The sequence below is a fragment of the Staurois parvus genome, unplaced genomic scaffold, assembly GCF_062004578.1.
Source record: "Staurois parvus isolate SC_StPar_1 unplaced genomic scaffold, SC_StPar_1.0 ptg000941l, whole genome shotgun sequence".
NCBI classification, from domain to species: domain Eukaryota; kingdom Metazoa; phylum Chordata; class Amphibia; order Anura; family Ranidae; genus Staurois; species Staurois parvus.
The window spans coordinates 1,003,384-1,028,083 of NW_028318737.1; the positions used below are offsets into that span (position 1 = coordinate 1,003,384).

The 24,700-nt window shown below is 44.0% G+C and overlaps 2 protein-coding genes across 2 annotated transcripts in view; one reads left to right on the plus strand and one right to left on the minus strand.

Annotated features, from left to right (window-relative positions):
* Positions 1-24,700, minus strand: part of LOC149441851 (uncharacterized) — a 409,050-nt gene that overhangs the window by 136,919 nt on the left and 247,431 nt on the right. The gene's annotated exons all lie outside the window — the stretch shown is intronic.
* Positions 1-24,700, plus strand: part of LOC149441855 (uncharacterized) — a 269,391-nt gene that overhangs the window by 55,220 nt on the left and 189,471 nt on the right. The window contains exons 6-8 of the mRNA XM_089656824.1: positions 12,673-12,783; positions 13,834-14,031; positions 14,524-14,709. Coding sequence (XP_089512950.1) covers positions 12,673-12,783; positions 13,834-14,031; positions 14,524-14,709 — 495 coding nt within the window. The remainder of the gene's footprint in view (positions 1-12,672; positions 12,784-13,833; positions 14,032-14,523; positions 14,710-24,700) is intronic.

Consider the following 24,700-nt stretch of genomic DNA (forward strand, 5'->3'; position numbering starts at 1 on the left):
GAGGAAGAGAAGAGTAATTGGGGCAGAGAGAGAGAGGATAAGATAGAGAGAAGGGAAAAGATATAAAGGAAATGAAAGATCTAAGATTTATAACTTATAATGTAAACGGGTTGTGTTGTCCAGGAAAAAGATTTAAATTATATAAGGAACTACAACATAGAGCAGTATCAGTGGCTTTCCTACAGGAAACGCATTTTGAACTAAAGTCAAATGTAAAGTTGAATTCTAGATATTACCCATTATGGTACTATGCAGATTCCCCGGTTAAGAGAGCAAAGGGGGTAGCTATAAGATTTGCAAAAGATATAAGGTTTGAGTTGGAAGAGAGAGAGACAGACCCGGAGGGGAGGTTTTTATTTCTAAGAGGTAAAATAGAAGACATTGAATGTACAGTTGCTAATATTTATTGTCCTAATAAGAAGCCGGAAAGATTCTTGAAAATAATTTTAAAAAGATTGATGGATTTTAGAAAGGGGTATTTGATAGTAGCTGGGGACCTCAATTTATGTATGGACCCACAAATGGATACTACTTCATCTATACAAAGAGAGGGTAGTAAGTCCCTAAGAGTACTAAAGAAAGAGATAAGGGAGTATCAGTTAGTGGATGGTTGGAGAATTATGCACATGAACGATAGAGACTATTCCTTCTTCTCAAGGGCCCATGAGATGTATTCTAGACTGGATTACATACTGATAGATCATCGATTAATAGAGTCTTTGGTTAGAGTGACAATAGAGATAAGGTCACTCTCAGACCATGCCCCAGTTGTAATGAAAATAGGATGGGGAAGAAAGCCTCCAGGTGGTTTGATGTGGCGGTTGAATGAGTCTCTCCTAATGGATCCAGAGACTGAGCGAAAGGTTGGAGAGGAAATTAAGAGATATTTTGAGGAAAATTAAACGGGAGAGATATCTGAGGCTACAGTGTGGGAGGCTCATAAGGTCTACATAAGGGGAATTCTTATTGCAATAGGGGCTAGAAAGAAAAGGGAAAGGAGAGAGAAGATCAGTAGGCTCCTAAAAGAACTGGCGGATGTTGAACAATTGCATAAAAAGAATATAACGAAAGAGATAATGCAGAAGGTAAAGGAAAAGAAAGAGGAATTAGAGATTATGATGGAGGAAGAGAAGAAGAGAGTCTTTAACAAAGTATTATGCGAAAGATATAGATGGGGTGATAAATCAGGAAAGCTTTTGATGAGAGCTTTGAGGAAAAAGAAAAATAGGAATTACATAGAGAAAATAAAAATCCTCAACGGAGAACTGGTGCACTCAACTAAAGATATTGCAAAGGTGTTTAGGGATTATTATAGCAAACTTTATAATATTGCCCCTCAAGATTCAACACGTAAAGATGGAATAATAAACGTAGAAAAAAGAAGAATATATTTAAAAAACGCAGGACTACCGAAATTAAATGAAGATCTTTTGAATTCCTTAGAATCTGAAATTACCTATGAAGAAATAAAGATAGCATTAAAAAAATCTATGATAGGTAAAAGCCCAGGACCAGATGGATATACTGTTAGATATTATAAAAAATATAGTGAACTGTTAATACCTAAATTGAAGTCCTATGTTAACGCCTTGGGAGAAGAGATGGATATGAGACGAGAATCACTGCAGGCTCAGGCGGTCCTCATATACAAGGAAGGAAAAGATCCCATCCAATGTTCAAGCTATAGACCAATATCTTTGCTGAATATAGATACGAAGATTTATGCAAAGATTTTGGCAAATAGATTGAAAGATTTAATGCCCGAATGGATACATGAAGATCAGGTGGGTTTTGTTCAGGGGTGAGAGGGTAGAGATCACTGTTGCTTATCCAGAAAAGTAGAAAGGGAAGGTCGCCAGCGGTGGCTCTTTCAGTGGATGCAGAGAAGGCATTTGATAGAGTCAAATGGGGATATATGATGGACACATTGGAGATCTTAGGAGTGGGCGATAGAATGAGAACTTGGATAGGAAAGTTATATAAGAACCCCTCTACAGTGGTAATGGTAAATGGGGAGCTATCGGAATCTTTTGAGTTGACAAATGGAACAAGACAGGGCTGTCCACTGTCCCCATTGTTATATGTTCTATCTTTGGAATCATTATTAGCAACAATAAGGAAAAATGTAGACATAAAAGGAATACGGGTGGGAAATATAGAACATAAGGTTGCTGCATTTGCAGATGATTTACTGTTTTATGTAGAAAATCCTAGGATAACGCTCCCTAATTTAATGAGGGCTTTGAAGGAATATGGAGAGATGTCAAACTTAAAAATAAACCCGTCTAAAACAGAGATATTAAATATAAACCTTTCAAATAAAGAAAAAATGGGGATACCAGGGGAGTTTCCCTTTGTGTGGAGAGAGAGAGAATTGAAGTATTTAGGGGTAAAACTCACTTCGGCCTATAAAAACTTGTATCAAGCAAATTATATAGTAATGTTAAACAAAATTAGAGAGGAACTAAAGAGATTAGGGGGAGGAAATCGGTCCTGGTTGGGACGTATAAATTTGATAAAAATGGTTGTAGTTCCCAAAATCCTATATAAATTTCAAATGGTCCCTATTAAGTTGCCTGAGGTATATTTAAGATACTGAAAAAGATGATGACAAGATTTATTTGGAGTAATAAAAAACCTAGAGTATCTTATGAAGTGATAACTAGAAATAAAGAGAATGGCGGATTGGGAGTCCCTGATTTTAAGAGATATTATAATGCAGTTATTTTGGCTAGAATATTTGATTGGACATATAATGCAAAAGGGAAAAGTTGGGTCACAGTGGAAAACTCACTTAGTGGTAATGATTTAAGTAGGAGTATATGGATGCCTACAGAGTATAGGGGATTAAAAGAAAGCACAAGTGTGTATACTTTAAATGTGTTAAGAGTGTGGGATAAAATGCACAGACAGTTAAAGTGGGAATTTAATTCATTATTGATGCCATTGAAAAATTCAGGGTTCTTCCCACCAGGTAGGGAGGAGGTTTCAGGAAAATGTATCACAAATGAGAGTGCCCAATTGAGAGATATAATGAAAGGAGTAGAACTGAGAACACTTAAAGATTTGAAAAAGGAAGAGGGAAAGATTTTCACTAGGATAGATGGTTGGAGATATAATCAATTAAAATGTTTTGTGGGGAAATTGCCTAAGCCTTTGAGAGCGAGTATAGATTGGAACTTGTTTGAGAAGCTGTTGGGAGCACGAGGTGATGGGAGACACGGTACGGCAAGGATATATAAAATTCTCACTGAGTTAGATAAAGGTGGAAAAAAACTAATGTATATAGAAAAATGGGAAAGAGATTTGGGTGTGGAGATAGATGAGGTTAAACAAAAAAGAATATTTAGGTTGGTTCACGAGAATATAAGTTCACGGGAGGTGGAAATGAATTTTAAATGTTTGACAAGAGGAAATATAACACCGAGTATAGAACATAAGATGAGTGGGGAGAAGTCACCTTTTTGTTGGCGAGGCACGTTTTATCACATATGGTGGGAATGTCCAAAGATACAAATATTCTGGAGAGAAGTGGTAAACCAAATTAGAAAGATTACGGAAATTGATATTAGTCTGGACCCTGGAACCTGCCTTTTACATAATACAGAAATAGCAGTAAATAAATATAAAGAATCAGGAATATGGTATTTTCTAAATGCAGCCAAGGGATTGATTCCAAAATTTTGGCGTCAACTAGAAGCTCCAAAAAAACAAGACTGGATAGTTAGAATGGACCATATTGTAAGATTAGAGAAACTGTTTTATGCCCAGGAAGATGGTATGGGGATATATCAGGCGAAATGGAAAAAATGGGAAGAGTTTAGATCAAGTGTGAATGGACGAGAGTAAGGCCTCTCTTTTTCTTGCCCCCTTATGATGAGAGCACGATTTAGAGCCTCTTTTTTCTCTTGCCAAAGAGCGGTGGATGTAGGGTAGGGTGGGTGGGAGGTTAGGGTGGGGGGGGGGGGTGACTATGGAGCTGCTAGTGGGGGGGTTGGGAGAAATAAGGAAAATATGGGAAATGAATGTTTAAATTAGATACTGTTGTTATATAAATGTAGAGAATTTATATTGTGGATTTTAAATTTCCTAATATTTTGAAAATCAATAAATATTTAAATAAACAAGGCAGCATGGCTTTACTGAGGGCAGACCATGGCAGACTCGACTGATTGGACTTTTTGACTATATTACCAAGGATTTGGACCAGGGTGGTGCTGTGGACATAGAATATCTTGATTTCAGCAAGGCATGTGATACAGTTCCACATAATGATCTAATACAGAAGTTGGACAAGCTAGGACTTAGCCTTTGGGTGGTTCAGTGGATGTGTAGTTGGCTAAATGATAGATACCAGAGTGTGGTTGTAAATGGGGTTCACTCAGAACAGAGAGCAGTCACTAGTGGTGTACCCCAAGGTTCTGTACTTGGTCCTGTTCTATGTAATATATATGTAAGTGATAGAACTAAAGGGTTGTTGGGTAAGGGGATGTCTCTTTGCTGATGACACAAAGGTGTGTAATAGGGAGGATATCCCTGGAGGTGTCTGTAACATGGAACAGGATTTAGCATTGCAGGAAGATTGGTAAAAAAGTGGAAATTGCAGTTCAATATTTCAAATCTAAAATAATGCACCCAGGAAAAAAGAATCCCTTGAGAAAGTACAACATTGGAGGTACAGTGTTGGCCAGCACTTCAGAAGAAAAGGATTTTGGGTACTTATTTCAGATGATTGCAAAATGAACAAACAGCATGGCCAGGCAGTGGGGAAAGCGAATAGAATTCTAGGATGCATCACTAGAGGGGTCACCAGCGGGAGGAAGGTATGACAGAATACGGCATCCGACCTCAGCCCTTCTTACCAACTCGTGACCGAAGGACCAGCCGATCTGCCACTTGCGTAACAATGCCACTCTCAGTTGCGCCCTGAACAAAGATTTTCCAGCTTGTGGGACTACAATCTATGTGCCAGCAGCCTGAGAACGATTGTTACTGGTTAATTACGCAATTAACCCTTCACACTGCCACCACCACCTTTGTACAGAGAAGGAGGAAACTCACAAATCTTAGCAGTAACACTATGATATTAGTATAAGTGTCTGTAATACACACTGTCACCTCAGACAGGGATATTCAGAGGATTATTACATACAGGAACACTCTTCCAGGGACAGGGATATTCAGAGGATTATTATATACAGGAACATTCTTCCAGGGACAGGGATATTCAGAGGATTATCACATACAGGAGCACTCTTTCAGGGTCAGAGATTCTTTAGTTTGCATTAAAAGCTTTAGAGACAGTTCAACACTTTTCAGAAAATAGGATTTATTACTAAAAAGGTCAAAATGGTGCAATAAAAATATTTACAAACAAAGATGTAACAAAGATATAAAGAGAGCAATAAGACAACAGAGAAATAAAAGAAAGGAGTTCAGAAGGCAGAATACTTGCAATATCCTTGGTTTGAGCAGAGTCCAATTGTCCGAATAAAAAGATTGCCTTGGCTCTCAAGTCTGTTATATGTTTTCTGATTGATGTTAAATGAGAGCTGTCTTCTCCAGGCTGTCAGTCTTTTTCTACCATATTAAAGGGGTGTCTCCTGAGAACAAATGACCAATCATCCAGTTTGGGGATGGGTGTTAGGCGGTAACCAAGGTTATGACCAAATCCCTTACAATTTTATACTAAGGTCAATAACCTTCAATAGGTACAGGTAGCATCCTTGCAACTGGCAGATTAATATTTAGAAATATATTCTGAACCAGGGGTGGACTGACCATTTGGAAACTCGGGCACTGCCCGAGGGCTCGGGGTGAGTAGGGGGCCCCATGAGATTCCCCTGGTACCTTTTTCATAGGCTTTTTTGAGTTTGGGCAAGGACACAGGGGCCCCATGATCCCCTATTGCCCAGGGGCCCCATGAGTTGTCAGTCCGCCCCTGTTCGGAACACAAAGATACCAAACATAGCGTACCCTTGTCACCCAGGAGGAAAGAGACTGCTTCTTCTCTCTTGTAGGCACTAACATAGTAATGTAAGGTCTTGTGTGACTCATAATAAAATGATCCATCTGTATATATACTTCATATTAATGTGCCCAGTTCCTGCTGAAGTTTATAAATTGTATGAAAAATGACTCTTGTGGAATGTACGTTTTATGGCACGCTCTAGCCCTAATAGCCTAACAGGTCATGACTGACTGAGTTATTGTTTTACAACCGGGCAGAGGGAAGTGGTTTTCCAGCAAACCCCCTGGAACCAGACTAATTAGAGGTTTACAGCCCTGGAGCTGATCTATCTGTGTTTTATTTAGGATAAGAGATCCTGTTGACCTCCGTCAACTTGTAGCTATGCATTCCATGGACAAAGGGAGGAGGGAGGACAGAAGGGAACATGGCTGAAACCTAACAAGATGGCTGTCATGTACAATGTCTATGCCTCTATTGCACACAATCATCACAGAAGGAGGTCCTGATTCCTCTATATAGATATTTATATTGCTAGAGGGGTCACCGGCAGGAGGAAGGAGGTCCCGATTCCTCTATATAGATCTTTCTATCACTAGAGGGGTCACTGGCAGGAGGAAGGAGGTCCTCATTATTCTATATAGATCTTTATATCACTAGAGGGGTCACCGGCAGGAGGAAGGAGGTCCTGATTCCTCTATATAGATCTTAATATCACTAGAGGGGTCACCGGCAGGAGGAAGGAGATCATGATTCCTCTAGATAGATCTTTATATCACTAGAGGGGTCACCGGCAGGAGGAAGGACGTCCCGATTCCTCTATATAGATCTTTATATCACTTGAGGGGTCACCGGCAGGAGGAAGGAGGTCCCGATTACTCTATATAGATCTTTATATCACTTGAGGGGTCACCAGCAGGAGGAAGGAGGTCCCGATTACTCTATATAGATATTTATATCACTAGAGGGGTCACCAGCAGGAGGAGGAAGGTCCTGATTCCTCTATATAGATCTTTATATCACTAGAGGGGTCATGAATCATGCTGAGCCCTCTCTGGGTAGTTATGTCTGAGACTGCAGAAGGACCCATGGCTGTTGAGACATCTGACTTGGTTGGTAATTGGTTTTCCATGTGCTCAAGGATTCTTTTGCAACCTCTGCACCATGTAAGACAAGGCAGAGATTGATTGACAGATGTCCCCTATTGCAGAGGCCTCCCTTTCAGACTCCATCATTGGCTGACTGGTACTGTCATGTACCTGATGGGGGACTGAAATGACGAGGTCGGCCTTACTTGTGTCACTAGCCCTGACCCCACTGGAAGAGGAACAGAGGGTGTCTAGGGACCAGGGGGACAAGAGCACCAGCAGATGTTGTTTTCAGCTCTTGCAGCTGGAGACTTTGGAAGACTGATGAACCTCCAATTGAGGCACAGTAGTGATATGCAGAGCTGGTATGGTAGATCACCAGGTGTGCACCAGAGCAAGGCAGGAAGCAGGCATGGGAGACAGGAGCAATGTCATAGGAATAGCCGGGGTCATTAATGGGCGGACAGCAAGGTACCAAATCATAAGCAAGCCAAAGTCAGGAGCAGAGCCGAAGTCAGGAACCAGTATCAAGCAGGGGAGTAATCAGAGTCAGGTCAGGAACAAGCCAGGTCAGCAACAAGGAAATCACACACAGGAACGAGCAGGAAACAGGGAACAGCTGAAGACCAGTCAGCACTCAGCACAGGCAAAGGCACCTTTTAAATAGTCCACCTGGAGCCAATCTTCACCGTGCATGATCGTGCATTTCTGTGCACATGCGCACGTCTAATCAGCAGCCGTCTCACGGGAATTCCCTTACAGAGGGGTCACCGGCGAGAGGAAGGAGGTCCTGATTCCTCTATATAGATCTTTATATCACTAGAGGGGTCACCGGCAGGAGGAAGGAGGTCCTGATTCCTCTATATAGATCTTTCTATCACTAGAGGGGTCACCAGCAGGAGGAAGGAGGTCCTGATTCCTCTATATAGATCTATCACTAGAGGGGTCACCAGCAACCTCATGTAGAATACTGTGTCCAGTTCTGGAGACCTCACTTACATAAAGGTATTGATAAGATAGAACGAGTCCAGAGACGGGGAATACAAATAGTGATATCAGGAGAGACTTCAGGAACGTAACATGTCCAGTCTGGAGGAGAGAAGGGAAAGGGGAGACATGACTGAAACCTTTACATACAACAAGGGAGTGAATAAGGTTCAGGAGGGCAGGATTTTCAATATGAAACCAAAATGAAGAACACGGGACATGACCTCCAACTAACTGGAGGAAAGTTCACAACTAATCTCAGAAAGTATTATTTTACTGAAAGAGTAGTAGATGCTTGGAATAAATTTCCAGTAGAGGTAGTGAGCCAGAGACAAATCACAGAGATCATCACAATAGTACACAATGAATGGCTATGAATGAAAGCCATTCATTGTGTACAACTGTCATGTGATCACTGTGATTGGTCATAGCAATCACATGGTACTGGGCTGGCCAGATAAAATGATCTGTCATTTGGTGGACACAGCAGGTGACATATCAAGATATAGCAGAGCCACTAGACTTGGAGGACTTCATATGATGTCCACCCAGGATGGGAGAGATCCCGCTCAGCTGTCATTCTGCTATAGGCCGATGGGGAAGCAATTCATTACAGGGGACACTGTACAAGATCTATATGTAGTCTCGGGGTCCCTGTGGAAGTCCATGTGTGGACATTTCTACCTATGATAAATGACAGGCTAAACCCACCTGGAGACTTTCTCCACACCTGGAGTGTGCTGAGTTCTTGGAGAACGTCTACACAGTGTTTCCAGATTGGCTTTATCACCCCAACGAGCTCGCTCCAGTTCATGGATGTCATCATTATGTTTGGAGGATCTCACCAGTCAGGAGCCTTTCCTGTCATCCTACATGTTCCCTTCTGAGGATTGTTCTATCCTTCCAAACAAATGTATGAAATCATGGATGAGTCCTCCTTCTATGTGATCTAGAAGATCTTCAATCACAATGTCTTTATGGATGAAGTGGATGGCCCAGTTTATATATTATTTATTGCTTTACAGCTTTATTCCCTCCAGGATTCATTCTTTATTTATAGAACCATTCAAGGAAGTGTTCTTACTTTGAGAGATCTCCACCACCATTCCTCTGTGACCATTACATCCTTGTCATTTATGTCTAACATCTTCATTATCAGTGGATTGATAGATATTCTTATACTTTAGGATGTATTTTTGCATTTTTTTTACCCAAAAAGATCTGTTTTGGAGGTCTCTGTTTTATTATGTATTTTGTTTTTATCTTGTGTTCTGTGTCTTTAAGTCTTTTCTATCTGTAGTAAAATATATTATTTAAACAGTTGGTTGCATAAGAGTTAGGTTTATTGTTTCTTACTTTTTTTAGTTCTTTTTGATCTTCCCTGGTATCTCTGTAAGGTAGATACAATGCAGGAATGGTTATTAGGGGATGTTTCTTGGGGCTGCAGTTCCTCTGAACTCCACAAGATGGTGATCTCATTTCTCCCCAGACAGGACTTCTCTATGGGATACAGATAGGAAGTGATGTCAGGTACAGACAGGAAGTGATGTCAGGTACAGACAGGAAGTGATGTCAGGTACAGACAGGAAGTGATGTCAGGTAGACAGAGAGGTGAGTTGGGAGGAAGCAGATCAGAGACATTGGTGGACGTGGCAGCAGAGGAGGTAATAAGATGTTATTTCCTATTTACACCCAGTAACCTCACCGTCATGTCCATCCTCTTCCTCCATAGTCCTGTCCGTCCTCTTCCTCCATAGTCACGTCCGTCCTCTTCCTCCATAGTCGTGTCCGTCCTCTTCCTCCATAGTCCTGTCCGTCCTCTTCCTCCATAGTCCTGTCCGTCCTCTTCCTCCATAGTCCTGTCCGTCCTCTTCCTCCATAGTCCTGTCCGTCCTCTTCCTCCATAGTCACGTCCGTCCTCTTCCTCCATAGTCACGTCCGTCCTCTTCCTCCATAGTCACGTCCGTCCTCTTCCTCCATAGTCACGTCCGTCCTCTTCTTCCATAGTCACGTCCGTCCTCTTCCTCCATAGTCACGTCCGTCCTCTTCCTCCATAGTCACTGTCAGGGCTCCGGGGTATGACCAGAGGTATGTGACTGACGCAGGGAAACGCAGGCTTCAGATAAGTTATAAACAATATAATTTATTAAAGACTAACAATACAAACATAAATGCAGTGCAATACTAAAACATAACACAGTGCAAACAAACCAAACCACCCACAGATAACAGTACATACAATGCAAGCGTCGTCAGGCAGGCCGGGTCAATAACAATCGGGCAGGTAGGAACAGGAGGAGCAAGCGGAGAATGGTCGGGGTCACAAGCCAGGGATGAAACAGGAGAAGTCAGCAGAGGTCCGGAATCAGGCAGGGTCAGCAACGAATCAGACAGGAACAGGGATGCAGGTAACAAGATACAGGGCCCAGGAAAAACACACACCAAGGCAGAGACTGCAGGTCTGGCCATCCCTTGAATACACCTCCATAATCAGCTTCAGGTGTTTGGCTGGATGCAAGGTTGAGTCTCTGATTGCCGGGAGCACCCGCTGGCCAGCCCTGGTACTGCAGCCCACAAGGCAGGTGAGTCCCACCATTACTGGCAAGTCCATTCCTGACAGTCACTGTGATGTCTTTTATCTCCAGCAGATGATGATACACACATATATAGTGTGGGAACCCAGATGAACCCCTTCAGGGGCAGAACATTCCCCCACTTCCGGGGGCCGGAACATTCTCCTCATTGTGGAGATAAATTCTAGTAATATGGTCCTCTAAACAAACAGCACTGACAATAAATAGACAAGACAAGGACCATCCTGACCATACATGGCCTACAAAGGGCAATGATGACACTACACAGGCAGCCAATGGGCAATCATTACACTATGCAGCCAACACAATGATGGAGTGCCGGGGTCAGGAGTATGGAGCATAGAGCCCCTTACATTGCTGCTCAGGAGGAAGGAAACATTCCTTTGTAACAGAAAATGTATATAAATCTGAGGCTCTTTTAGGAATATCTGGGGGTTAAAAAATAAATGGGGCTTTATAGCGACTAAAACATTTAATATGTGTAACATTGAGCTGTTTATCTCCTCCTCCCCTCCCCCGCCTGTCTCCAGCACCGCACCCGGGGACTAGCAGGGAGGGGAGATTCCTTACAGTGTAATGAGAACCGATTGGCTGCTCCTCAGGAAAGGGGAGTGTCCTGCTTATCCTTTTTCCCTTTCACTCCCAGAGCCATTTTTGCATTTTTGCACGTTTAAAAAATCATTTTATCCTGAAGTTGACACAAAACCCCCAAAATATCGATTTTCTGAAAGTAGAGACTTTAGAGAATAAAATAGTGGCAGTTCCAATTTTTTATGTCACAAAATATTATCACAAAGTCTAGGAAATGCCAAATTTCAGTAAAAAATACACTTAAGTTAATTTCAGGGCACAAAAAAGCAATAAATGACCCATTTATGTGTAAAAATATAAAAGCCGAGGTTGCAGCGAGTAAATAGATATCCAACATGTCAAACCTTAAGTTGTGTGTGCTGAAATGGTGACAACCTTTAGTCCCCGGTATTATCTATAGGGGACACATTTATAGCCCCTTCTAGGTCATCAGTATAGAGTACGGAGGAGGTCTGCTCCTAGAATTATCCTCTCATTCTGGTGTGACCGGCGATATGTAACGTGTATCACAATCAATGTTATCACGTGTAGGCGCTCCAGCGTGTGCTCTTACGTTTGGGTGTGCATATATGTGGGGGAGGGGGGCCTTAAAATTTTTTAAAGGGAGGAGTTATGTACTTGGTTATAACTTTAATTCTTTGCATTTAAAAAAAACATTTTTACTTAAGGGGACAAAGTCCTCTATGAGATGACGTTTGATGACAGGTTCTCTTTATTGAGACATCCAGGGTCTAAAAGACCCCCAATGTCTCCCCTGTACTCCATTGGATGTAATGTAGAGCACATCGCACCGCATTACATTCTTTGCCGGCCTCGATGGTCGGGAAATCTGTCATAACGTCACTTCTGGGTCAGGACAAGAAGGGAGTGAACATGTCCGCTCTCCTCCGCCCCCTCTACCCTCCGACACCCGCTGACCCGGGCCCACAGATGGGCAAGCAGAGCCGGGGAAGCATAGCAGGTACAGGAGAGGATCACACAGACGGGGTGGCAGAGGCTGGCACCTGAAAGGAGAGCCCTGCGGCTTGTCCTCAGCAGGGATAAAGATTAAAAACAATACTTGCCCGGCCCCCAGAACTACATATCCCGGGCGTCGGGTGATGTAAAGTGACCATCCCTGCATGATGAGCCGACATTGACCTCACAGCACTGCCTCAGAGCAAACTAGTCATAGGAAGGATCAGATTTATCATTCCTTGTCTGCAGATCTAAAACTCATCAAAACCAGTTCAGAGACCAAACAAACCCAACAGAGAAAAGGGGCCCCGGACCTCAAAATTGTAGTAAACACTAAACAGTCCAAACAAAATGTCTTCCCAGGGGGGGAGTAGTTCTTCAATGTCCAGCAACCCTCCTATTCCCCCCTCACATCCACATCCTATTATTGTGTGACCAATACCATCCAAATCATTCTTACTTTCATTTCCCAAAGTTATCCGTCTACAAGGAGACCTGTATAGATCACATGATGGCACCAATGAGGATGGAGGAGGACCGGAGTCACATGACTGAGAGGATACTAAACCTCACCCTGGAGATCATCTACCTGCTGACCGGAGAGGTGAGGAGGATTCTGGGAGGTCACATGACATCACTCTTATCTCTATTAATAAAACACAGACCTGACCGGAGAGGTGAGGAGGATTCTGGGAGGTCACATGACATCACTCTTATCTCTATTAATAAAACACAGACCTGACCGGAGAGGTGAGGAGGATTCTGGGAGGTCACATGACATCACTCTCATCTCTATTAATAATACACAGACCTGACCGGAGAGGTGAGGAGGATTCTGGGAGGTCACATGACGTCACTCTCATCTCTATTAATAACACACAGACCTGACCGGAGAGGTGAGGAGGATTCTGGGAGGTCACATGATATCACTCTCATCTCTATTAATAAAACACAGACCTGACCGGAGAGGTGAGGAGGATTCTGGGAGGTCACATGACATCACTTATCTCTATTAATAAAAAACAGACCTGACCGGAGAGGTGAGGTGGATTCTGGGAGGTCACATGACATCACTCTCATCTCTATTAATAACACACAGACCTGAACGGAGAGGTGAGGAGGATTCTGGGAGGTCACATGACATCACTCTGATCTCTATTAATAAAACACAGACCTGACCGGAGAGGTGAGGAGGATTCTGGGAGGTCACATGACATCACTCTGATCTCTATTAATAAAACACAGACCTGACCGGAGAGGTGAGGTGGATTCTGGGAGGTCACATGACATCACTCTTGTCTATTCTGGTCAATAGACCATTTTATTTTTGCACACATTTAGATGATGTCAGGTGGTTGATATTGTTTTATTTGTCTCCTGATCTGTAGGATTATGTTGTAAAGAAGAAGTCTAGTGGGGAGCCAATCTCAGGACGATGGAGCAGAACCCAGAGCCTCACCATGGTGCCTCCATCTCATTCTCTAATACCTGAGAGGGAGAAAGAGCAGAAGATTCTGGAACTGACCACCATGATGGTCCATCAGCTGACAGGAGAGGTGAGCGGTGCCGGGAATTCTGGGACATTCTCCAGTAACAGACAAGGGATGTGTCTGGATGGTGACTGTATCATTGTGTGTGTCAGGTTCCTATAAGGTGTCAGGGTGTCACTGTCTATTTCTCCATGGAGGAGTGGGAGTATTTAGAAGGACACAAGGATCTCTACAAGGACGTCATGATGGACAATCAGCAGACTTTGGGTTTTGTGAAGATTGTAAGGAAGGAATTTCCCCGGAATGAGACGATATTGAAGCTCACCCTGGAGATCCTCAGCCTGCTGACTGGAGAGGTGAGTGTAATGAAGGGGTTAAATCTGACTGGGCTGTACACTGGGAGGGATTCAGAGTCACTTGAAGTCTTCTGATGTTCTGTAATCAATAACGACATCCACACAAGTACTATGAATACATAAAGTGTCCGGACTCTATGAGATTTGGTTATAGCACAAGATGGCGGCATTGGTTATAGAAGAGAACAATCTCAGCTTTAGTCCAATCAGAGAGACCCATGATTACCAGCATGCCACGCCCACTGACCACTAAATCCATGGGTGACATTTCCTGGTGGGTCAGTGAGCCTTACTAGTAAACCATTAGTGACTCTATTATATGACTTCTAGAAGGAGCTATAAATCTGACCCCATTGTCATCATATCATTGGATGGAGATGTCTGTCCTTTGCTGAGTCGGCACATTGTGGCCAATCCCTGGAGAATAAATCTAGAGCTGACCATAGAAGTGAGGGATTATGGGAGAGTGAGACTTATATTTGTATCACATAGAACTGTACAGGAGTCATGAAGAAATCTACCGACAATGACACAAGAAGGAGATCTCATCGTATGACCACAAGATCCTCGAGAATCCAGAATCCCATCACCATCCCCCCACCTCCATCCCTGATCCCTACAAGACAGAAGACACAGAAGATTCTAGAAGTCACCAAGAAGATGATGGAGCTGCTGACAGGAGAGGTGAGCGGTGCCGGGAATTCTGGGACATTCTCCAGTAACAGACAAGGGATGTGTCTGGATGGTGACTGTATCATTGTGTGTGTCAGGTTCCTATAAGGTGTCAGGGTGTCACTGTCTATTTCTCCATGGAGGAGTGGGAGTATTTAGAAGGACACAAGGATCTCTACAAGGACGTCATGATGGACAATCAGCCGCCCCTCACATCACCGGGTAAGAGGAGACTTTATTGTAAAGGAGAGAGCAGTACGGAGGATCCACCTAGATCCCCCATCATCTGATAAACACATAGAAACAATGGATTCAGTCAGTGTGTGTGTTTCCTACAGATGGATCCAGTCATGGGAACCCACCAGAGAGATGTCCCCGTCCTCTGTATTCCCGGGATTCCACACAGGAAGGTCACACCATCCCTCATTGTTGCAAGGTTGGTGGGATTGAGCATCTAGAACATGGACTTGTGGAGATGATATGTGGAATTTGTATGTGATCTTACATTTTACAGATGATATTTTCTCTCATTTCCTTGATTTAGAGTGGAGATCCAATCGATATAGAATTTGAGGTGAAAGCAGAAGAAGAAGAGGCGTATGTGAGGGATGATCAGCAGTCTATGGAGGAGGATGGAATAACGGGGACATTTATAGAGGAGGACACTCCTACAGAGATCAGCACAGGTGGGTCATGAACACTAAATCCATTCCTCCACCCATACTGCTCACTGATTGGTCCAGAGTAGGGCGGGGACTGGGTGATATCAGCCTGTAATCCCCTGGTCACTTTCCTGAGCTGTGTTCCCCGTCCTGTATTCCTGGATTTCTCTCGGATAATCTTCCTTCTCTGTGCTGCAGACACAATTTATGTATCTAGACTGGATTTATGGAGGTTCTGGGGTTCAGCTGGCAGCAAAATGTTGATTTTTACTCTAAGCATTGCATAATGTAGGCACCCAGGACATGTGACTGGGGTCTCCTGCCTTGTGCCTGACTCTTCCAGGGGACCTTCTCTGTTATCTGCTGGCTGTGCCGGGTGGAGGGATATGTCTGTAGTGTCTCAGACCCAAGTCACTGAGTGCAGGCTCAGGAGATGGGAGGCAGCGGTGTGGGACCTACATAGTTACATAGTTAGTCTGGCTGAAAAAAGACATCCATCTAGTTGAACCATTAAAAATAAAAGCCATAATCCTACACCCACAGCTGATCCACCAGAAGGCAAAAACCCAGCAAAGCACGATCCGATCTCCTCCTGCCGGGGAAAAATTCCTTCCTGACCCCCCGAGAGGCAATCGGATATTCCCTGGATCAACTTTCCCTATAAATGTTATATCCAGTTATATTCTGTGTATCCAAGAAAGAAACCAGGACTTTCCTACAGCAATCCCCCCTTATGTATTATACATGGAGATCATATCCCCCCTTATGTATTATACATGGAGATCATATCCCCCTTATGTATTATACACGGAGATCATATCTCCCCTTATGTATTATACACGGAGATCATATCCCCCCTTATGTATTATACATGGAGATCATATCCCCCCTTATGTATTATACATGGAGATCATATCCCCCCTTATGTATTATACATGGAGATCATATCCCCCTTATGTATTATACATGGAGATCATATCCCCCCCCCCTTATGTATTATACATGGAGATCATATCCCCCCTTATGTATTATACATGGAGATCATATCCCCCTTATGTATTATACATGGAGATCATATCCCCCCTTATGTATTATACATGGAGATCATATCCCCCCTTATGTATTATACATGGAGATCATATCCCCCTTATGTATTATACATGGAGATCATATCCCCCTTATGTATTATACATGGAGATCATATCCCCCCTTATGTATTATACATGGAGATCATATCCCCCCTTATGTATTATACATGGAGATCATATCCCCCCTTATGTATTATACATGGAGATCATACCCCCCCTATGTATTATACATGGAGATCATATCCCCCTTATGTATTATACATGGAGATCATATCCCCCCTTATGTATTATACATGGAGATCATATCCCCCCCCCCCCTTATGTATTATACATGGAGATCATATCCCCCCTTATGTATTATACATGGAGATCATATCCCCCCTTATGTATTATACATGGAGATCATATCCCCCCTTATGTATTATACATGGAGATCATATCCCCCCTTATGTATTATACATGGAGATCATATCCCCCCCCCCTTATGTATTATACATGGAGATCATATCCCCCCTTATGTATTATACATGGAGATCATATCCCCCTTATGTATTATACATGGAGATCATATCCCCCCTTATGTATTATACATGGAGATCATATCCCCCCTTATGTATTATACATGGAGATCATATCCCCCCTTATGTATTATACATGGAGATCATATCCCCCTTATGTATTATACATGGAGATCATATCCCCCCCTTATGTATTATACATGGAGATCATATCCCCCCTTATGTATTATACATGGAGATCATATCCCCCCCTTATGTATTATACATGGTGATCATATCCCCCCCTTATGTATTATACATGGAGATCATATCCCCCCTTATGTATTATACATGGAGATCATATCCCCCTTATGTATTATACATGGAGATCATATCCCCCCTTATGTATTATACATGGAGATCATACCCCCCCCTATGTATTATACATGGAGATCATATCCCCCTTATGTATTATACATGGAGATCATATCCCCCTTATGTATTATACATGGAGATCATATCCCCCCTTATGTATTATACATGGAGATCATATCCCCCCTTATGTATTATACATGGAGATCATATCCCCCCCCCCTTATGTATTATACATGGAGATCATATCCCCCCTTATGTATTATACATGGAGATCATATCCCCCTTATGTATTATACATGGAGATCATATCCCCCCTTATGTATTATACATGGAGATCATATCCCCCTTATGTATTATACATGGAGATCATATCCCCCCCTTATGTATTATACATGGAGATCATATCCCCCCCTTATGTATTATACATGGAGATCATATCCCCCCTTATGTATTATACATGGAGATCATATCCCCCCTTATATATTATACATGGAGATCATATCCCCCCTTATGTATTATACATGGAGATCATATCCCCCCCTTATGTATTATACATGGTGATCATATCCCCCCTTATGTATTATACATGGAGATCATATCCCCCCTTATGTAATATACATGGAGATCATATCCCCCTTATGTATTATACATGGAGATCATATCCCCCTTATGTATTATACATGGAGATCATATCCCCCCCTTATGTATTATACATGGAGATCATATCCCCCCTTATGTATTATACATGGAGATCATATCCCCCCCTTATGTATTATACATGGAGATCATATCCTCCTTATGTATTATACATGGTGATCATATCCCCCCCTTATGTATTATACATGGAGATCATATCCCCCCCTTATGTATTATACATGGAGATCATATCCCCCCTTATGTATTATACATGGAGATCATATCCCCCCTTATGTATTATACATGGAGATCATATCCCCCCCTTATGTATTATACATGGAGATCATATCCCCCTTAATCTCCTCTTCTCAGTAGAGAATACATTCAGTTCCTCTCATCTTTCCTCATAGCTGATCTCCTCCATGCCTCGTATCAGTTTACTGAATAATATAGCAGACTTGAATAAATAAAATGAATAAACTTAAAGTCCACACATAGAGCAAACAGTCATCCAAATACTCCAAGCAGATCCAAATAGCTTAGATTCCAGAAAGGGTCGGTGATGGATTCCAGATATTCCTCATAGACCTCCAATAAACAAAACCTAAACATAGTGTATTATCTCAGGATAACATAATGTGCCTCTCCTGCCACATACAAGGTAACTCAGTGCCACAGCAATCGTGAAAATAAAACTAAAATAGACCCCCTGACCGCAGCAACAATGCATGATTACCCGAAGGTAAATGTAACCAGCATTGAACCCATAAGTGGGATGGAGCTGCATCAAAATGGCATATCCTTCTCTGGACACATTCCACAGACCTCATAGACAGACCAAGGGCCAGTATTATGATCAAATAAAACACAATTTTATTGTAGCAACTTACATATAAAAAGGCTGAAATCTGCATCCATAATGGGAGAAATACAACCGGCATCCACAATCGGCAGTATCTCCAATACAATTGGCATCTACATAGAAAAGGAGTCTCAGAGCCACCTCCATTGGTGGTAAACGGAAGTCCTTAGGGATAGGAACAACCGCGTGTACCAGAAACCAAAATGGCCACTGAAGCACTTCCGGAAACGTCAGTGCATCACTACGTCACGTGCCCCGGACGCGTTTCGTCACATCCGGACTTTTTCAATAGGGATACGGACGTGTGTGCTCATAGACCTTAAATACCGGCTGACAAAAGGGCAAAATGCCGGCAGCGGCCATTTTAAGACATGGAAACCTCTAAAACCTTCTAAAACATATAAAATAAACATGCAGAACAACAAATGTGACAAAAACATAGAACATATAAATCATTGGTGACTGAGTCAAACTATGTTATTGATAGAATGTAAATGGCCGTCTGTGATTGTCTCAGTCTATAGCAGTAATAAAACATATAGTAAATAAATGAAGGCACTGAGGCGTTTGGCACAATAGAGTTGTGGGAAACATCCCAAGTTGGCGTTTCAAGGTGCAAAGAGTGAAGAAATATTCAGTTCAGGTGTATTCAGTGGGGATCCATGATGGTGTATTAGAATATATGGCTGTAGATTGTACTCACCAGAGAGCGCAAATCAATGGGCATTTGAGATCATTAGGACAACTCCTGGTCATCTGCATCAGGTTACTGGAACACCGGGACATCTGCATCAGGTTACTGGAACGCTGGGACATCTGCATCAGGTTACTGGAACACCGGGACATCTGCATCAGGTTACTGGAACACCGGGACATCTGCATCAGGTTACTGGAACACCGGGACATCTGCATCAGGTTACTGGAACGCTGGGACATCTGCATCAGGTTACTGGAACGCCGGGACATCTGCATCAGGTTACTGGAACACCGGGACATCTGCATCAGGTTACTGGAACGCCGGGACATCTGCATCAGGTTACTGGAACACCGGGACATCTGCATCAGGTTACTGGAACGCCGGGACATCTGCATCAGGTTACTGGAACGCCGGGACATCAGCATCAGGTTACTGGAACGCCGGGACATCAGCATCAGGTTACTGGAACGCCGGGACATCTGCATCAGGTTACTGGAACGCCGGGACATCTGCATCAGGTTACTGGAACGCCGGGACATCTGCATCAGGTTACTGGAACACCGGGACATCTGCATCAGGTTACTGGAACACCGGGACATCTGCATCAGGTTACTGGAACGCCGGGTCATCAGCATCAGGTTACTGGAACGCCGGGACATCTGCATCAGGTTACTGGAACGCCGGGACATCTGCATCAGGTTACTGGAACACCGGGACATCTGCATCAGGTTACTGGAACGCCGGGACATCTGCATCAGGTTACTGGAACGCCGGGACATCTGCATGAGGTTACTGGAACATCGGGACATCTGCATCAGGTTACTGGAACATCGGGTCATCTGCATCAGGTTACTGGAACACCGGGTCATCAGAATCAGGTTACTGGAACACCGGGACATCCGCATCAGGTTACTGGAACGCCGGGACATCTGCATCAGGTTACTGGAACGCCGGGACATCTGCATCAGGTTACTGGAACACCGGGACATCTGGTGGGCATCAGTAGGATAAGCAGCACACCATCAGGGCATCCAGGCACCAGGATTGCACTTAATCAGCCACCAGGGGGAGCCACACTTGTAGGTAAAGCCAAGTCACCATGGATATCCTTGTAGGGACGGCTCATGACAAAGGAATCAGAGCAAAAAGAATTTCCATAGTGTAGTAACTATTAAATAAAGGGGTAACAGAAGGAGATGCAATGTAACTCACATTAAAATCAAAGTGACAGTGGTTTAAAGATGGCCGCCAGCCGTCCACATGGGCCGTGCCGTGTGATGTCTATGAGGTAGCCTCCTTACATGTTTTGTGGTCCTGCATGTTATCAAAGGAAACGTGCCTCTCCTCATGACAGTGAGGAGATGGCTGGATATTATCCCCAAGGGACAGTTTCTGCATATATGCCGGAATTCTGATAAAATTGAAGACTATATCACACAATCAGAAACTCTTAAAAAATGTTTTTTGGAAAAAGGCTTCAATGCCGCTACTCTGGAAACAGAAATGATAGAAGTGAGCAACCTCAATAGAGAAGACCTTCTTGTTCCGATAAATAGCAATAAGTGATAGATTTTGTCCATTCATCACAAACTTCTCGGTTCAATATAAACAAGTGGCTGGAATTATTAAGACAAACTGGTCAATCCTTAAAAACGACCCAGTTTTAGGCACTGTTACCTGGTCTGCCTTAGATCACGTATCGGAAGGCTCTCGCCTTGAGGAATATCCTGGCCCCCAACACTGTCAACCCACCTAAACAGCCTTCTCTATGCCTCAACCAAAAAGGATTTTCCCCATGCAACAGATGCATGTTATGTGTTAATAATGGATCCATAAGAAAGCAGTGAAAAGCTTCCGTTCCAACATCACCGGCAAGGTGTATGACATCCAAACGGTTATGACGTGCAATAGTACACACGTTGTATATCTCCTTGAGTGTCCATGTGGAAAGCAGTATATAGGCAGGACTACCAGGAGATTGGGAGATAGGCTTAGAGAACACCCGAGCAACATTAAGAAGGGCTTCAAGGAACACTCAGTATCTTTGCACTTCCGAGAGTCGCATAACAGGAACCCGCATTGCCTCAAATTCATAGGCATAGATACTATGAAGAAGCATTGGAGAGGCACTTTCAAACGCCGAGCAGTTTCAAGGCTTGAGACCAAATGGATTTATTTATTACATACTCATACCCCTTTGGGCCTCAATATCGACCTTGATATAAAGTGCTTTATCGGCACCAGGTAATTTATTTCTGTCCTACATGTATCATTTCTTTACATACCACCTTTATATTTTCATTCTACCTAGTATTTATACTCTTGATATCCGTTTTACATTTGTCATATCTATTTATTATCTTAAAATAGATTTAAAATATTTTATGTCATTTTTTATTTTATTTTTTTACGTGACTCGTTATTTTTTTTCCGGCGTATAAGACGACCCCTCTTCCAATGCACACCAGTGGGAGGAATAGTGCCCCATCATTGGTGTCTGTGGGAGGAATAATGTCCCATCATTGGTGTCAGTGGGAGGAATAGTGCCCCATCATTGGTGTCAGTAGGAGGAATAGTGCCCCATCATTGGTATCAGTGGAAGGAATAGTGCCCCATCATTGGTGTCAGTGGGAGGAAGAGTGCCCCATCATTGGTGTCATTGGGAGGAATAGTTCCCCATCATTGGTGTCAGTGGGAGGAATAGTGCCCCATCATTGGTATTAGTGGGAGGAATAGTGCCCCATCATTGGTGTCAGTGGGAGGAATAGTGCCCCATCATTGGTGTCAGTGGGAGGAATAGTGCCCCATCATTGGTATTAGTGAGAGGAATAGTGCCCCATCATTGGTATTAGTGGGAGGAATAGTGCCCCATCATTGGTGTCAGTGGGAGGAATAGTGCCCCATCATTGGTATCAGTGGGAGGAATAGTGCCCCATCATTGGTATTAGTGAGAGAAATAGTGCCCCATCATTGGTGTCAGTGGGAGGAATAGTGCCCCATCATTGGTGTCAGTGGGAGGAATAGTGCCCCATCATTGGTATTAGTGAGAGGAATAGTGCCCCATCATTAGTGTCAGTGGGAGGAATGGTGCCCCATCATTGGTGTCAGTGGGAGGAATAGTGCCCCATCATTGGTGTCAGTGGGAGGAATAATGCCCCATCATTGGTATTAGTGGGAGGAATAGTGCCCCATCATTGGTGTCAGTGGGAGGAATAGTGCCCCATCATTGGTGTCAGTGGGAGGAATAGTGCCCCATCATTGGTGTAAGTGGGAGGAATAATGCCCCATCATTGGTATTAGTGGGAGGAATAGTGCCCCATCATTGGTGTCAGTGGGAGGAATAGTGCCCCATCATTGGTATTAGTGAGAGGAATAGTGCCCCATCATTGGTGTCAGAGCGACGAATCATACCCCATCATTGGTGTCAGTGGGAGGAATAGTGCCCCATCATTAGTATCAGTGGGGGGAATAGTGCCCCATCTTTGGTGTCAGTGGGAGGAATCGTGCCCCATCATTGGTGTCAGTGGGAGGAATAGTGCCCCATCATTGGTATCATTGGGAGGAATAGTGCCCCATCATTGGTGTCAGTGGGAGGAATAGTGTCCCAAAATTGGTGTCAGTGGGAGGAATAGTGCCCCATCATTGATATTAGTGAGAGGAATAGTGCCCCATCATTGTTGTCAGAGTGATGAATCGTGCCCCATCATTGGTGTCAGTGGGAGGAATAGCACCCCATCATTGGTGTCAGTGGGAGGAATAGTGCCCCATCATTGGTATCAGTGGCAGGAATAGTGCCCCATCATTGGTATCAGTGGCAGGAATAGTGTCCCATCATTGGTGTCAGTGGGAGGAATAGTGCCCCATCATTGGTGTCAGTGGGAGGAATCGTTCCCCATCATTGGTGTCAGTGGGAGGAATAGTGTCCCATCATTGGTATCAGTGGGAGGAATAGTGCCCCATCATTGGTGTCAGTAGGAGGAATAGTATCCCATCATTGGTGTCAGTGGGGGGTGGAGGAATAGTGCCCCATCTTTGATGTCAGTGGGGGGGAGGAATAGTGCCCCATCGTTGGTGTCAGTGGGGGGGAGGAATAGTGCCCCATCATTAGTGTCAGTGGGGGGGTGGAATAGTGCCCCATCGTTGGTGTCAGTGGGGGGGAGGAAAAGTGCCCCTTCATTGGTGTCAGTGGGGGGGAGGAAAAGTGCCCCTTCATTGGTGTCAGTGGGAGGAATAGTGCCCCCTCATTGGTGTCAGTGGGAGGAATAGTGCCCCATCATTGGTGTCAGTGGGAGGAATAGTGCCCCATCATTGGTGTCAGTGGGAGGAATAGTGCCCCATCATTGGTATCAGTGGGAGGAATAGTGTCCCATCATTGGTGTCAGTGGGAGGAATAGTGCCCCATAATTGGTATCAGTGGGAGGAATAGTGCCCCATCATTGGTATTAGTGAGAGGAATAGTGCCCCATCATTGGTATTAGTGAGAGGAATAGTGCCTCATCATTGGTGTCAGTGGGATGAATAGTGCCCCATCATTGGTGTCAGTGGGAGGAATCGTGCCCCATCATTGGTGTCAGTGGGAGGAATAGTGCCCCATCATTGGTATCAGTGGGGGGGGGAGGAATAGTGCCCCATCATTGGTATCAGTGGGGGGGGAGGAATAGTGCCCCATCGTTGGTGTCAGTGGGGGGGAGGAATAGTGCCCCATCGTTGGTGTCAGTGGGGGGGAGGAAAAGTGCCCCATCGTTGGTGTCAGTGGGAGGAATAATGCCCCAATGATGGGGCACTATTCCTCCCACTGACACCAATGACACTTGCTGACCCCTGTTCCAGTATGGTGCTGCTGCAGTCAGCATATGTGGTTGCAGCAGCATCTCTGTACGGCAAACTTACCGGCTGCTCCTTCACTCGATTTTCACGGAGCTGTTCGACTCCGCCTCCTTGCCGGTGATTGGCCGCCTGTGTGCCTGGCGGCCAATTACCGGTGAGGAGGCGGAGCTGAGCAGCCACACGAGCATCCAGTAGCCGAACCGAATGAAGGAGCAGCTGCGCTTCCTGGACCGGATCGTCGTGGGACCGGAGCCAGGTAAGAAACAGCAGCCCCTGCCCACCCCTGTACTTGGTGTCCCTTGGAAGGAAGGGGGGGGGGCGGCGGCACCGCGCCGCCCCCCTAAAAAGTGTCA